General features: G+C 41.6%; 1 protein-coding gene across 9 annotated transcripts in view; it reads right to left on the bottom strand.

The window, feature by feature from the left end:
• MANBA (mannosidase beta) overlaps positions 1 to 15,623 on the bottom strand; it is a 77,293-nt gene extending 61,670 nt beyond the window's left edge. For 7 of the 9 annotated variants that reach the window (XR_007507818.1, XR_007507817.1, XR_007507821.1 and 4 more), the window contains exon 1: positions 2,508 to 2,822. Coding sequence is in view for 2 of the 9 variants with exons in the window: in XM_049815297.1 (XP_049671254.1) it covers positions 2,508 to 2,807 (300 nt within the window). In the remaining 7 variants the exon portion in view is untranslated. The other 2 variants (XR_007507822.1, XR_007507819.1) reach the window with 2 other exon arrangements.
• Positions 15,624 to 16,190: the final 567 nt, after the last annotated feature.

Here is a 16,190-nt window from a genome sequence, read left to right as displayed (position 1 = left end):
ATCTGTGATAGACTTGAAATCTGCTAAGGCTCCTCCAGTATTTTGGTATGCTCTCCAGTCTACCTTTCAAATAAAAATGTGATTTTAAAACAATTTAGTTATCCTGGTGCAAATATTTGTGTGAACACTTCTTTCTGTAATCTGGGCTTTGCTAAACTGAGTTAAGAATGGGTTTAAATTGATCCTAAGTTACCTGTACACACCTATACATAGAAACAAGTCAGCTCATTCTGAGCTTGGAACTAGCCAGGCACCAGCCAGGTCCAGTCCAGACTCCACACTAGTGAAGTATTTTGGTTAACTCAGCTCCTCGACAGACTGTACTCATCCTAACACCACCAATTTAGCAACAGTTTCCAGACTACAGCGGGTCCATAGCCAGCCGTATCAGCATGTGTTTGGAGCAAGTTCATACTTGTATTCACATAAACATGTTCTATGTGTCCACAGCCAACCATCATCAATTTAATTAGCCAAGCACCCACCTACCTATTAGCAAGACCCATGTTGCTGGCCAGCAGGCTGACTAAGCTTTCACGCTGCTGTGCAGGCTTGGGATTCTGCCCAGGCACATGAGAGTTCATGATCACAGCCTCATTTCTAAATATCATACTGCTGCTTAAAATGACTAATTTACAAGTCAGTTCACAGCAATGCAGCTAGATTAGCAATCACATTTTCGCCCTTCATAAGAGTACTTAATGTGAGTAGTTAAATGTGAGTCTTTCATTACGTCATTATCTTGCGTGCGTGAGTCAGTGCATTGGTCACAGCTTCTCCTGAATGATTATTCACATTTCTTGCAGCAACACCTGCCAGCACAGCAGAACATTTGAGACATTCTGTTTATCTTATGTGCTTTTGCATGGGAGAAACTGGCACAGTTCTCACTGATCCTCCATATATAGTCCACCTGCCCACTGCATTTTTTAAAACTTTAGAAAAGCCATTTTAAAACCTTTACTGTCTATGTTCAAAATGTCATGTCGCTTAGTACACAGATGTTGAAACAATAGACCATCATGGCTCAGCTCATCCCTTCTTAGCGTATTTACTTTTCCAATGTTGACTATTTCTTTTATCTGGCACGACACTCTTTGGAATCTATTATTATTACTGGGATTCCCAACCTATGTCAACACAGAATAACGCTAAAATTATCCTGCCTGAAGTGGCGTCACTTTCTCCTTATACCGTTCTAACTTTAGTCAGAGCAGAGCAGGATAATAATCTAAAGAATAAAAATTAAATAATAGAAAATATAAAATGCATGCATCCAGAATGTTTGGGTGTTTTTTTTAAATAAATGCTGTACAAGAAATGCAACATTGGGCCCACAATAAATACAATATATGGGTACGTCTGATACACTCAGACAATGTATGACAGTACGTCATGTATTCTAGTACAGAAGTGTTTTTACCAGTTTTATAGATGATTTTGTTAAGTTCACTGTGTTTTATTTCTTCTCCTTGTTCCAGGTACCCATTCCACTTTCCACATACTTCCTTGCAAAAAGGCATCTTATTTTAACAATGACCCAGTTAGTGCCATGTTTCTAGTCAGGTCTGAATGACAAGCAGCTTATGCTGGTATCAGGGTGCTTTGCTACCAATCTACAACTGCAGTTTCGATCATTTGTCCTGTAAAGTGGTCACTATGTTTTTGTGAATCTAAAAACTAAGAGGCAATAGTAAACAGAAGCAGCAAAGTTTCTTGAAAGTGTTAAGGCAGGAAATAGTCTTTTAAATGTAACCGTTTTACACTCGTGTTTCAGAATATACTTCCCTTAGGCAGCAGGGGAGTACGCAACCTCAATTGTCCTGGTGTGCTCTGCAAGTGTTAAAAGGGATTTTTAATGGACCGAAATGCCTGAAATCCCTCGACTTCTTGCATCAACAAGTCGAACTTCTGCAGGGTGGGTTTAGCTTTTGATTCTTTTGAGGTAGTATTGTAGATAGACATGACTTACGTGCTGTGACGATATTGTAGATACCTGGTGTCGGCGCCTTGGCTCTGTGTCAAAACCACAGAACCTCACACGCTGGTGAGCACGGGCTTGCATTTGTATCCCTGGCCCAATTTGGGACTGCTCTGCCGTGGATAACCTCCAGTTGTGTACCTGAGGATACCGCAGCCACCAAACCCTTTGCCACGGGAGGGGCTAAGGAAACGAAGTCTGGCTACCACACCACCGACGCTACCCAAACCTGCAGCGGTTGAGGCGGTGTTCTGGGGTGAGGGGGTTGCCACTAACCATGCTTCTGGAGATCTCACACGCGGGGTGGGGGTGGGGGGCTGGGTTTTTTTCCCCTCTTTGGCAGGCTGCCCACTTGGAAGCGGCACGGCGGGTGCGAGGCTTCTCCTCGGGCGCCACCACACCGCAGCACCCCGCCTGCCTCTCCCCACCGCGCCCCAGGCACGGCCGAACACCGCCCCACCGCCGGGGCGACCCCAGGGCTGAGGGGGAGCCGGGCGAGGCGTGCCGGCGCGGCCGCCTACCGTACCTGGATGAGGCCTCGGCGGTGCAGGGCGGTGTGCACGCAGCCCGGCACCTCCCCTCGGAGCACCACCGAGCCGTTCCCGTTGCCCAGCCGCCAGCTCCCCCGCAGGCTGTGCACCTCCGGGCCGCCCGCGGCCGAGACGCCGGCCCGGCCCGCGGTCGCCACCAGCAGCAACAGCAGCAGCGCAGCTCGGCCCATGGCGGCGCCCGCCCGCCTCCCACACAGACAACATGGCCGCCGGCCGGAGCGAGCGGGCGGCTCAGGTGGAGCGGCGGCCACGCGCCGGCGCCGCCTCACCGCCATGGCCCGCTGAGACGCAGCTGCGGGACGACAGACAGACGGATGACAGACAGACGGGGGGGAAACGGGGGGCGGATAACCGGTCCCTTGCGGGCGCCAGCCACCCGGCCACGTCCTCAGAGGGCTGAGGGCGGCGCTTCGTACCGTTAGCGGCCCGTGGGGGCGGGGAGGGCGGCCGCGCGCGCCTCCTCCCGCCGGCCGTTAACGGCTCCTCGGGGTCGGGAGGCCGCTCGACCGTCCCGCTGCAGCGGAGGAGGGGGCGTTGCGGAGAGATGGCGCTGCCGGGGACGAGCAGCCAGCGCGGCTCCTGAGAGGATTTCCAGTCAGTTGGCGAGCGGGCTTCCCCCCCCCGGCGCTGGCGGCTGAGCGGGAGCCCGCGCCGGACGTCTCTGAGGGCGAGCGAGGGGGCCACGACCGCTTTCCCGCCCCCCTCCCCGGCCAAAGCAGTGAGGGGCACTTGCACAACCTCCCCCCCCCCCACTCCGTCCAAGCGACTGTTCAATCGAGTCGGCGAAACGTGAGGGAGGACAGGAAGGCTTATCGAGCAGGGCATAGGCATAAAGGGCAGGAGAACGAACAAAAAGCGTGAGGTGTTTCTGCTCCAAGAAGAGGCGCCGTGGAACATCGGTAATAGGAGCAGTATAAGGCTACAAGTCTTTCGGATGTAGCAAATTTACTCAGAGCTCTAGAAAACTGCAGGGAAGCGGGAGGAACGAGGAAGACCTGTGACAACTGCAACAGGTACTTTTTAAGTATTGGCTCCCTCAAGTCATGAGGTTTTACGTGGCCTCAGACTTCCATGTCCTTTCTCCCATAAAATTAGAGAGGTGCATAAAACCAGAACATCATGGACATCTCACTGTGAAAGAAAGTATTCTGGTTTCTCATAAAGCAGCGCTAGCACTGTTGCTGTGGATTTTGTTTATAAAAATTGAGTACGTTCATCTGCAAAGGAGCAGAAGGGTCAGCTCCAAAGAAACAACCCAAAGTATGATTTCCAAACCACACTGTAGCTTTCCTTCATGCCCTCACTAGCTTAATCCCTTCATTCACAGCTCAAAACCAGAAATTAAAGCTACAAGTTCTTAAACGGCTCAGTGGAAGGAGGGGAAGGCAATCAGGGGCCTGAGCTACTCTTCTAGGGGCAGCCAGCCACCCTACTTCATGCTCTGTTTCCACTGAACCCTGGTGCGGAGAAGCCTAGATCACCCTCCTTGAATTGGAGACGTTTCACACCATGGCAGGGTTGCACTTTGTCTAGCTGTTTCTCCAGCTGAAGCAGTACAGCAGGTGGAAAACAGCTGTGCAATCTACCAAATCTCATTTCACAATATAGTAAAGTGCCCAGTCTTCAAAGACTGTCCCAATTGCAAAGAGCGGCTAGCCAATGTACCTTCTGAAGGTTGTGACGGTACAAAACAGAAGCGTACCTAAGAACTTTCAAGACTAGATTCACTGTATACCTGCTCAGCTGTGAGCAGATTAGAAAGCAGTTAGTTTGCTTTTCTTCACATACAAATGACTCTATTCCCTCGTACAGCTCAACATGAAATTGAAAATCCTCATTTCAGCAGGCACTCCATGACCTTAGCTTATGGTTTGTAGCATTTTGGGGTGGGGTTAGGGTTTGGGATTTTTTTTGGTGGTGTTGGGGGGGGTGGGGTGGGGTGTTGTTTATTCTTAAAGCATAGTTGATTAAATGAATGTTCCATCTGGATTTGTGTAATTTTTATTTCATTTATAAACCAGGTCAGAATCTTGGTCAGGTGGGTAATTTACTGTCTCAGAATACACGTAAGTCAGAAGGTGAAATATGCTTAAAAATCAGAAAACCTTGCAAATTCCTTTAAAGAAGTAATATTACCAGTAGTGTCACTTATCTTCCTGTTAATATAGAATTTTTTAACAGAAGAGTCAGGTCACTGTGCATACAAAGAAAGCAAACTACTAATTGGATGTCGGTGCATACACATGGATTCTGTATAGAAATGCAATGAACCAATAGCATTCAAAGAAACCCCAGTTAACTGCAGGACTTTATTCAGTTTTTCCATTTCTGTCCTTATGTTTTCTTATTGTCTATAATTATAGACTGTAAAATTAGAGGAGGAAAGAATACATAAAGCACCTTGGGATGCTGAAGAGTTAATTACTTTAACAACATACATACAATTCATACACCAAATCACATACGAATAAAGTGTGACTGACACAAAAACATGCTCCTGCTCCTGGTGTGCAGCAGAGTGCAAGAGTGAACTGCAACAAGAATAAGGATACCAGAGTTTTGGTTTAGCTCCTGGCTTTCACACACCTAATTCAGCACACCATAAGAATGCACCCTAGATTTGTCTTTAAAACATTACTGAACATGGTCAACATGCCTTATATTTTTGATCCAAATCTTTTTGAGCTGAAAACCCTTCATTTCAATTCAACATAAAAATGCCAGTCCTTCCATTCATCTGCCATATAAAGAAAAAGTACACAATATAACCACAGGTGATTTTTTTTCACCTGTGAGAGCACAGGGGGACACAGTTCTGAGAAATACTGGTCCAAGGAGAGAAACAGTAGCTGATCATCTTTTTGTCAGTCTGAAAAAATGTCTGCTACCAACTTCAAAAAGGGATAGCTAGGACCCATACTGTTTGGCAGCAGAAGTCTGTGCAGAAATTTAGCTGTTGGAACAGTTCCTGTGTATTTTTAAGACTGAGTAACCCACATTCAGTATATTGACTAGCTGAAATGCAGGTCCCATTTCAGTTCAACTCCCAGCCATCTTTTAATGAGACTGGCAAAAAAGACTGTTACCCCAACTGGCTTTGCATGTTGTAGAATTCAGGCAAAATTAATATCTTCTCACCTTTAAAAGTTCAGTAGAAAGCCTTGTTCTGTTTCTGCCTTCATCTGTCAATGAGTAATGCTTTCAGGACAATCAAGCAAGTGTATTTTCCTTAAATTCACTCATACAACACTAAAAGCATTTAAACACTGTAGTGCTGCTTGAGACATCTTGTAGGATATTATTTCTCAAGAAGCAGATTTACAGAGAAGTTTGAATGCTACCAAAGAACAACTGCAAGCTGGCTTTTCTTTTTTTTTAAATATTTTTCAGCAAGTCATGTGGTAGCTTCCCAGTAAGAAGGAAACTGCATTTCAAGATGTTTACTGTACTTCCGTGTTTTCTTTGCCTTTTATTCTTTCTACTGAAGACTGACTGGAGCAACACACACACACAAAAAACCTCAAGCTAAAAACAATGCTGTAATTAAGAATTCTGAGAACATGCTGTTTCCTTGTTCAAGGCTTATAATTAAGTTAAATCATGTCTCATTTTCATGTCCCAGTTTTAGGGGTCAATTTTGTTTGTTTGAGGGTATTTTTAAACAAATGATATTTTTACTTTTTAAAAATACAAGAGTCTTAAAGGCTGTGATTTTATTTTTTAAAATCTTAAGACACAAAACAAGGTCTTTTCTGTGGCTTTCCTTTACTGTGTACCATATTCAATTTCTTTCTGAAATGCCACAAAATCAGGAGTTACTACAATTCTTACTTTACGATACTGCAAGTGGATATTTTTTATCAACTGAGACAAAAAACTGAAGGCAAAACCATGCCTTCAGCTCTATTGGAATAAATTCAGTGTAGTTCCATTGAAGCTGCCCAATTCTGCCATTTTAATCCAGAAGTCTTTTGTTTCCAATTGCTATGCAATCTCTATCATCATGACAGGCTGCTGCTGTTTCCTCTTTCAAATTCATGGTCAATGAGTTCATGCAAAGGTTTTAAACAAACAGGTTCTCACAGATTTGGCTGCAGTACTTCAAGATATTACTGCCCCCACCTGTCCACCCTGTACCATTCTTCTGCTGAAGGTTACCACCTGTGAAGCAAAACAGGACTTGTGTTCACACCAGCCCATGTCAGGGCTTGTAAATCTCTTGGTAACTGTACACCGCTGCGGATACCACCACCACAGACCATTTGTCAAAGCTGCAAAACAACTAAAGGATCATTGACTTTCGGGAAGTTTTGCATAGATGCAGCAATATTGATGCAGACACGTTGGATAAATACTAGTATAAAACTGGACTGGTGTTTGCATGACTATATACCTTCAGACAATACAGCACATCTGTATGAAAGCCCTACAGCTCCTCAACATAATGCCTGTCCTCTGTTTCATGACTGCCTCTGCAAACTAGTCACTGCTATGCAAAATAGTTACTCTCTGGGCTGGCATAAAGGCAACATGGTGCAGGGAGCCATCCAGCTATAGATTTGTAAAGGACAGACAGGAAGAACACACTTCAGGCATTATTCTGTATTTATCTTGAATTCCATCCAAAAAGGATGTTAAAAATAAAATGAGGAAATAAATTAACATTGCTTTTAGATGAGGACACTATTAATACATCGCTAGAAGAGAACATTGTACTAGGTTATCATGAGCAAAATACAATCTAAAAGGTAGGCCTAAAGTTTCTTTCATAATGATTGTAAAATTTGTAGGTCATTGCAAGGGGATTTCCTAAGCAAACAAAATTACTCAACACTAACAATCACGAGTAATTAAAAATAAGTATGTGGAAGGGAAGCTATTGCTCCAGGCAAATGCTATATGGAAGGGAAAAAGCAAAAAATAGGTAATAATAATTTTTAAATTGCATAAGCAGAAAGGCAGGCAATACCTTGAGTATACTCTTAAACTTCACCAGGTATGCCAGGGCAAAAGCCTGTATTTATACCTCTACATAACATCTTGTTTTGAGATGACCTCAAACCACAGGATTTAGCTTTCAGGTCACCACCTTGCGTAGCACAGACACAAAAAGCATAAGGATCTTAAAAGCCAGCATGACCGTATTTCTAAAGACAAGTCCTTTAGAAGGTGGAATTCCTATTGCTCTTATTCTCTTCAATTTATAAAAAATTTTGAAACAATCCTAATCTGTTTATAAGATTATGTAACACTGACCATTGTCATTTACCCTTTGTCTCATGAGCAAAGTCACTGTCTTAAGACTATGGTGCTGTCCAAGTTCCCCGTGAACTCTCCTTAAAACTTACTTAAAACATATCTAGAATCAAAACTGATTCTCTGGCACTTACAGGAAATCAGTAGTACATATGGGGACATTACGAAACAGCTTGCTTAGCCTTTCTTAAAGGTCTAAAACTAGACAGTCATCTGTGACCACAGTACAGTGTTATGACTCGTCCCTAAATGCCTAAAATTAAATATCTCAAAACATGGGTATCACAGGTTACAAACTGTTTCTCCCATGACAGAAGTATGAGAGGCTTCACTGAGTCTTACTAACACTGTGTACTTCTCTTGGCATTTTGCCAGCTGAGTGCAGGACATACCAAACAGATTACGCTAAATATGAAACATATATCCAGCCTACTGTTTTAATGAATGTTTTCCGTGCAGGTAAGTATTATGAGAATGTGAACAAAAATTTATAGCTGATAAATTGGATGAGTAAACTTAAATGGATCTGGAGTTGCCAAAACAGCTGGGAACTGCATTTTTTTTTTTTTTCCTAGCTCAGCCACTCCAGACAAACCATTGGGACAGGTCACAGGACCTCTGTTTCTCAAACCGTTAGTGGAGGTAAGGCACCTGGCTTCAGCACTAGGACAAACTCTGCCCATTCGTTTCTGCAAAAGTGACCCTAGTGCAAGCACCAGGGAATATTCAAAATAACTTTACTGAGAACTGTGGGTACTTGAGAGACTTTTTTTCCCCTCTTGAGAGCTTAAGGATTATTTTAGCATCTACAAGAATTGCCAGAATTCTTAATCAATGAAGCCCCCACTGAATCAACTCAAGCCCCACTTCTGCAACAGCAAAAGCCAAGAGCCTGCCTACGTACGAAAAAATCTTTTGTCTGAATGATTCTAGTGCAAACCCCTTACGTAACAGAACAACATCCTCATGCAGTCCAGGACACTACATGCCACATCACTTACTGCACTGGTACCAACCTCTCAGGAGTAAGAGTTACAGAAATTGACGCATGCACTTTCATCAAGCAGACATACTTTAATATGGGCTCTATTCTCTTTTTCTTCTAAATTACTTGGTACATAAACAACACTAAAAATACTACTTTATACATACCCATCTGTAAAAAAAAGCATTACGTGTTCAATTCTCATTGTAACAAAAAGGAAAGACTACTGCAGCACACAAAGAGAATAAGGAGTCCTAGAAGGATCATAGAATATCTCAGGTTGGAAGGACTCAAGGATCAATCAAGTCCAACTCCCTGCTCCTTGCAGGACTAACTAAACCATATGACCAAAAGCATTGTCCAGACACTCCCTGAACTCTGACAGGCTTGGTGCCACGACCACTTCCTCGGGAAGCCTCTTCCTGTGACCGACCACCCTCAGTGAAAAACCTTTTCCTAATGTCTAATCTGAACCTCCCCTGACACAGCTTCATTCCATTTCCTTGTGTCCTGTTGTACTCTTGTACTGTCTGACTACAAATTTCTTGGTTTGGTACTAGTCAAAATTTTAGTATATTGATACTTGCACTGGAAGGAGGGCAGGTAGGCAGTAGTTTTATGGCTAGAAACCTAATAATAATAAGCCTTAGGAATTTGAAAAGAACCTTGTCTCTTCCTCAGTCCTTGGTGAAGGAAGGGCCCCAACCTCTTCAGGGAGTGGCTACGTTAAGATACTACTCACACTCGTTTACAGCTAAATTCTCAGCCCAGTGGATCCAAATAATCTGGTACTCAAATTATTTCCTATACCTTTGACAGCTGCTACAAGTCACAGTTCCGTGGAAGAGCTCTGGTTTCTCACCACTAGGACTGCAGACAGGCACAAAGGCAACAGCAGCCTGTAAGAAAGGGTCTGAAAAACATAAAAGAGATCACTGCCTGGAATCCTCGAAGATTGTTTTGGCAAGTGCAAAGATCTTCAGCTAGTCTAAACTGGTATAGATCTACTGAAAAGAGGAAAACTACACTATAACTTCAATTAACCCTTTGTATATAAATATTCAGCATGCATTTTGATGTCTATAGAATGTTTCACAAAAGTGCCACAATATTCTGAAGGTATTTAAAATTTTAATTACTAGTGAGTTAACAGTCACCTAAGTTTTTGGCACTTTTTACAAACTAGTAAAAATAAACAGCATTCAGCAAACAATCATTTCCAAGGTATGGCATTCTGTTAAAAGGGCTTCTCCACAGGAAGCTGTCATGACTCCAAAAGGTTATTAAGCACTTACAAGGTTTAAGATGCAAAATCATCTTGAAAACTTGCCTGTCAATAAAGGTTCTCTTATGTTCTTTCAGCTTTTTTTGAATACAGTTTAACAGCAATGGTCATACTGACAAATAGAGTTTTAAAGGCCTGAAACTATGCCCTGAGGCATTTCAATCACACCAAGAAGATACTTAAAACTATTTAAATAAACAATTTAGGCAATTTTATTCTAATGAAGTAGTTCAATATGCCTAGTAAGTTGACAAGTAACAGTTTTTCCTCAATATTCACTTTGGAGTCCCCTATACCTGGTCACAGCCATGAAGGTTTACTTGGAGGACAGAAGGGTACAACTAAGCTTCCTTCTGCCATCTCCTGCTTTGACAGTTAACAGTGGACACCTTAACACTGGCATGAGAAAGCCACTGTATGACTGGAAAGAGTCACTCATTGTTTAGTGAACATCTTGGTGGCAGTTTGAACTTGGAGATTTTTCAAGACTTCTTCTGTTTTGTTGTGTTAATACCAAGGATGCTGATGTGCTGTTTATCCTTCCAGCTTCCCGGCAATGACCCATAATCTTGTAACCACAAACTATGATTACTGCTACTTCCTCCTAGCACAACTCTTCTAGAAGAGCTTATCAGTTAGCTGCAGCTGGCTTAGAAGGTACAGCTGGCTGCCCTCTCCACTGTCCACACCCTAAGTTATTCATGATGTATGTGTCAGCATATGCTACGTGGTAACTTCTCTTTAAAACTTCAGCTAGACTGACAACATTGAACTCTTGCCCTTCAGTCTTTGTCCCCGCACATCTGCACTCTAGATTCCTAATCCTAACACACAGCAGTTGTTTCACCTATACGCACCTAACCTAAGAATTTAAGGAAGTTTCTTAACCTGGTTTTTTTTCAGTATTTTTACAAGCTCTCCTCCCAACTAGAACCACTGCGGCAATTCATAGAATAGAAAGATTTTTTTCCGAGTTAACCCTTTCCCCTTTCTCCATGCTATGCACCTCAAGAGGCATTACTTGCTCTAGCAATTGCATAAAATACTGGTTCATAATTTAGAAGCACTCAGGGTCCCCTGGCACTGCCTAGCTAAGTTACATGAAAGATTCCCCATCATATCAGGCAAGGCAGCAAACAGAAGCCATATCTAGTAGGGTAGGTTTATGAGCGAGCAACAGGCAAGAAGACCTTCATGTCTCTAAAGTGCAGAGACAAACATTGCAGGGTGGCTGTGGGGAGGAAAACAAGGTTAGAAGGGCTGATTGGCCAACTACACCCTATTTCTGCATCAGGTCTCCTGGCCTGTGAACCAGAGATGTTCTAACTTCAGTTAAGCAGCAAATGGCAACTTCTCTTTTCACCTTCCTCTTTTTTTTTTCCCCCTCTCCTGTAAAGCACAGCATAATGCACCGTGTGGCCAGTAAAATACCACATCAGCCATGTTAAACCCAAAACCCAAACCAAACTGTTTCAAGGAATAGTTTTACATCCAAAAGTTTCAAGGTCAATGGCTTTCCACAAGCCTGTCTTTTCATGTTTTTGTTCTGAAAAGTTGGAATATTTTTATATGTCAGTCCTTAACAGTATTGGAAAGAATATAATGTACAAAAATATACTTCAGGGTAACCTGCATTTTCTTAAAGCTTCAGTTTTCTCGTATCATTTATAGCTAATCCAAACAGAATCCATTTTTACTTCTTTCCCGATTTATAAATAAAAAGTTAAGGCTACGAAAATTCACATCCTTTGCACTGAAACAGTAATTCTGAGTGTGAGGTGCAGCACATATGAAGTAAGAGTGAAAAAAAGCCTAGCTAAATTAAGTAACAGCCACCTACCTACCTCTGCTCTAATTCAATTGCTTATGATTGTGTGATGATACCTTGAAGTGCAGCTTTCAATGAATTTGGAATGGTTTCTCAGGAAACATAAATCATTATGTAAACAAGACTTAAGAGAGATCCTCACAAAATACAACTCAAACTGTAAAAACATTAAAATCAGTTAGTACAGTCAACAACAGAAACGGGGTCATGATTCATTTAGACAAGAAACTTCTACCTCTTATGCTGGTGAGACTCACTATCTGTACTTGTCCCATGGCAGCTTGTTACTGAGCTTAGAACTCATTCCCAAGCAAACCCAAAGGAGGCTTACACTAGTGTACTTTTTATGTACTTAACCGCACGCTTTGGCTTACACATTTCAGTTAACTTCTCTTTGTAGACAAACCATAAGAAACTTTCTCCTGCTTTTTATAACACTACTACTTACCAATGTAAAACTTCTGAGTGTATGAAAAACCGTTCATTATTTATGCAAAGCTAACTATATTAAGCACCCCAACTAGATAGAAATAATTATATCCCAAAGACTTTATAGCATTACTACTACATTTAAAAAACACCGTAATAGTTTGCAAAATAACCTTATGCAAAGCCATGTTCATTCTCTTGTGAGGGGCTTGTATTTATGCCTACTACACGTAACGGGAGACTTGCAGAATCACACAGTGGCTTAATATCCACTAATGGTACACTGCCTTTATAAGCTTATGTGGTAAGATTTTCTACTCGTTATAGAATCACTGAAGCAAGAAAGCCTTCTCCAAACATAGTGCACCTCACTTCCACCTATTTTAATTGAACTGGCTAATGTATTTCTATATGGTTTGTCCTCTGGCCTTTAAAAAAACAAACAAAAAAATAAAAATCCCAAACCTCTCAGAGGTCAGTACTGTGAGTTCTAATAAAAGTCTCCTGAAACTTTAAGGAATGAAATCCTCACTGGGATTCACAGCAAGGAAAAAAATTGAAGAAAGGGTAGAGTGGAAGAACACAAGTATACAAAAGCTGAACAAAACACACAAACAACAACAACAAAAAGATAAAATTTGTACTTCTAAGATTGTCAAAGGACACGTCAATTAGACCAGACAGATATGCTTAAGAGGTGCAAGACTCTAAGTGACTTCTCACAGACACAGAGATTGAGCAACACTCAGTCCCAAATACTAAGTTCAATTCTCTAGCCAGCACTAATCCATTCTATAAAAGGATATAGCAGTGCCGTATTCCAGAAGCTGTCTTGTTCTCCACAAAGATTGTTACCTGAGAACCCCTACAGTTGCTAACAGTAATATTTTCTTCAATGCCCTTCTGAGTACAGACCCAAAATCTAGTACTTTATGAAGAGATCTGGATCTCTTACTCCAGTAAGAACATTCCAAACCTTGCAGTATGAGAAAAAATAAAATAATGGTTATATGGAACAGATCCTTCATTTTCCAAGATACCTGTGAATTAAGTTTTCTGCATTCACTGTCAGAGCAGGATTAATACCATGACACAGAATCTGTAAACCTTGTTTTAGCAAGAGTATTCTTCCCCAAAGAATTAATAGCTTCATACTGAACAGCGGACTTTGCCAGAGTTATGACACATCTTTACTATTTACCTTCATGAATACATCACCAGGAACGGGTTACAGATTCACACTAAGTTCTGTACATAAGGTTGCAAACCGCAACCTTGCAGGTTGCATCGCTTAGATACCAAGAGGATCTGAGCTGCATGTTCAGTAAAGAGCTGTGTTCCAGAAAGTTCCCTTTAAAAAAAAGACAGGACTCATGACTATATGAGCACGGCTTCTTTTTAGACTTCCATCAAATACAGTAAGAAGTGCTGAGGCTTACCTGGCCAGAGGGAAAAAAAAAAAAGCAGGCTTGATTTAGAAACAAGCATAGATGAAACTATCATATTCAGTGTCTATCAGTTTTCTAAGAACAGAACATCACCAGTTAGCTTCAAGAACACAGGAAACAGCTTAATTTGTGCATTCCCTCTAATGAATCATGATATCCCACGCGAGAGACTAAACTTGAGTCAAAATTCCTATCCCAAATAAAGGTAAAGGCATTTCCAAATTCTGTCTCCACAACCCTAGTATGCCGAAGCAGCCGGCGCAAAACCACCTGCCCAGCTCTCCAGATAGCATTCCTCCCATGGGGAGAAAGTAGTATCACCATCTTCTCAGCAACTGATCATACTCTGCACATATTAAGTCTGTGATGGGACAACATATAGTTAATAAGAAGATGAATGAACTTGAGGCATTCTTAAATACAGAGCTTGAGTATTTCTGCTTGAAGCTTCTGAAGGAGAACCAATCCCAACAGCAGTTACTTAAAGAGAGCAGCTTATTCTCCCAGAATCAATCAGGTACAACCCCAGATCAAAGATCACTTAAAAGCTCTTGAAAAACTACATGTTCTGATCAACATGGTACATCTCCTGATGAAGCATCCTCCCCTCACAAACTAAAAACCTTCTCTGTTTGAAGAAGATACTGAACTCTCACCATTCCCAGTGAACAGACACACAAAAAAAGGCAGCTATTTGGGGCAAACAGGGATGTTTACCAGACATCCTTATAATTTCTCAAGTATTACTTTCTGCAGAGCTGTCCTATCAAATTCACTGTTTCATTCCTGGCACCTATCACTGTAAAGATTACACTTGTCCTATCTTCTAACCTAACCAAGACAGACAGCTCTAGGAATAGTCACAGCAGTTAACTGCTGCTCACCTGGAAGCTACTTAACTCTTTCCCCCACAACTGATTCACATTAAACAAACCACATGCCACCTCACTGCAGTACAAAAAAAGCTGACAACTTTGAACTACCCCTGCAGAAGACTGAGTACCTGCTTCTAAATGACACAGAGACCAAAGTTGCTGCAGCATTAACTAAGGAGAATGGTAAATCACAATTTATGAGCACTGGCTAATTAATCACAAACATTGACTTACGAACTGTTCTATACACACACCTGCAAAAGCTCGTCTGTCTACACTCCAAATTGCTCTTCCTAAGGCTACAGCTGAACTGCTATTCTTTCACAGGCTAACCTGGACACTTAAAATTACAATTTATCAGCTCTCTTATTCTAGATTATTTTGAAACCAGCTCGTTTTACACTAGACTACATGAATTGACAGCAATGTATTTTCAATTCACAATAATATGGGCAGCCAGTCTTTACCTTCCGTACCTTCTCTTTACAGCACACATTTACCCAGTTCTGTTTCCTGCATTAACATGCTTTCTCTGCATTGGTCCTGCACTGCTGCTGATATATAAGCTCTCAGCCTTATACTGAAAATATTTTAGCCTTAATTCCAACCTCCCTTTAAATATGCAACAACTGCCTATTGAGATCTGAATCCAAGAGTTCTCCAATTTATGCCCATTTTACATTTATGTTGAAGGCACTAGTGTAAAATAGCATCCATTCAATGACACCGACAACTAAACAGCATAGAGAATTATTCTTCTGAGTAGCATTTTTTTTTGGTTTTCAAGCTTGAAGGAACTAGGGTAGTCTGTGTTCTAGTGAAATAACCTTTATACTTTAAGATCCTTCATCAATCACGGGTTATTTATCTCATTCCATTGTTCTAGTGCCGATTTGTTTCATTTAACTCTTTAACAGAGACAGCTGTCTTAGCCTAGTTTTCATGTATAAAACTACACACAAACCAGGAAAAGAAACTGAATTTAGATTATTTTTTTTTTGACACCTATAAACACAGCAAGAAATCTTCAGCTGAATTCCAGCTTCTACTATGCTTTAAGTTTTACTACAGACTTGCAGACTGAAGATTTCTTCTGAATCACTAGCCGCATCTGATGGATCTATGGTACCTGCCTCAGATGATGCCGTCCGTAAAATACTATTTTTTATAACAATGAAGGATTTGAAGTAAAATGGCTAGACAGAACAATTGAGGGGAGGCTGCAGAAAAGAATACAATAAAAGAAGCCATTTAGAACATTTCTGGCTGTGAATGTTTAAACCATTATCTGTTAATTAATGCTAGTTCCTTTTTGAGTAAGCAACAGGACTGGTATAGTACATCTGCATACCTATATACTAGCTAGTTGTCTTTTAATCGTTTGCCAAATGTAGCTCCATGCTTCCATAGCAATCACATCTTACTGCTGTGGTCTGCTTAAAGCCAGACTTCTCATAGTTAGCATCTATAATCTTTATATAAAAACTACATACAGTGCAATTGAGTAGAATGTTTTTACACACACATGTAAAAATGTGTTTTTATACTCTTT

Source organism: Accipiter gentilis, chromosome 12, assembly GCF_929443795.1.
Source record: "Accipiter gentilis chromosome 12, bAccGen1.1, whole genome shotgun sequence".
NCBI classification, from domain to species: domain Eukaryota; kingdom Metazoa; phylum Chordata; class Aves; order Accipitriformes; family Accipitridae; genus Astur; species Astur gentilis.
Note: the sequence above shows the minus strand (reverse complement) of the source record. Positions and strands in the feature narration are given on the sequence as shown.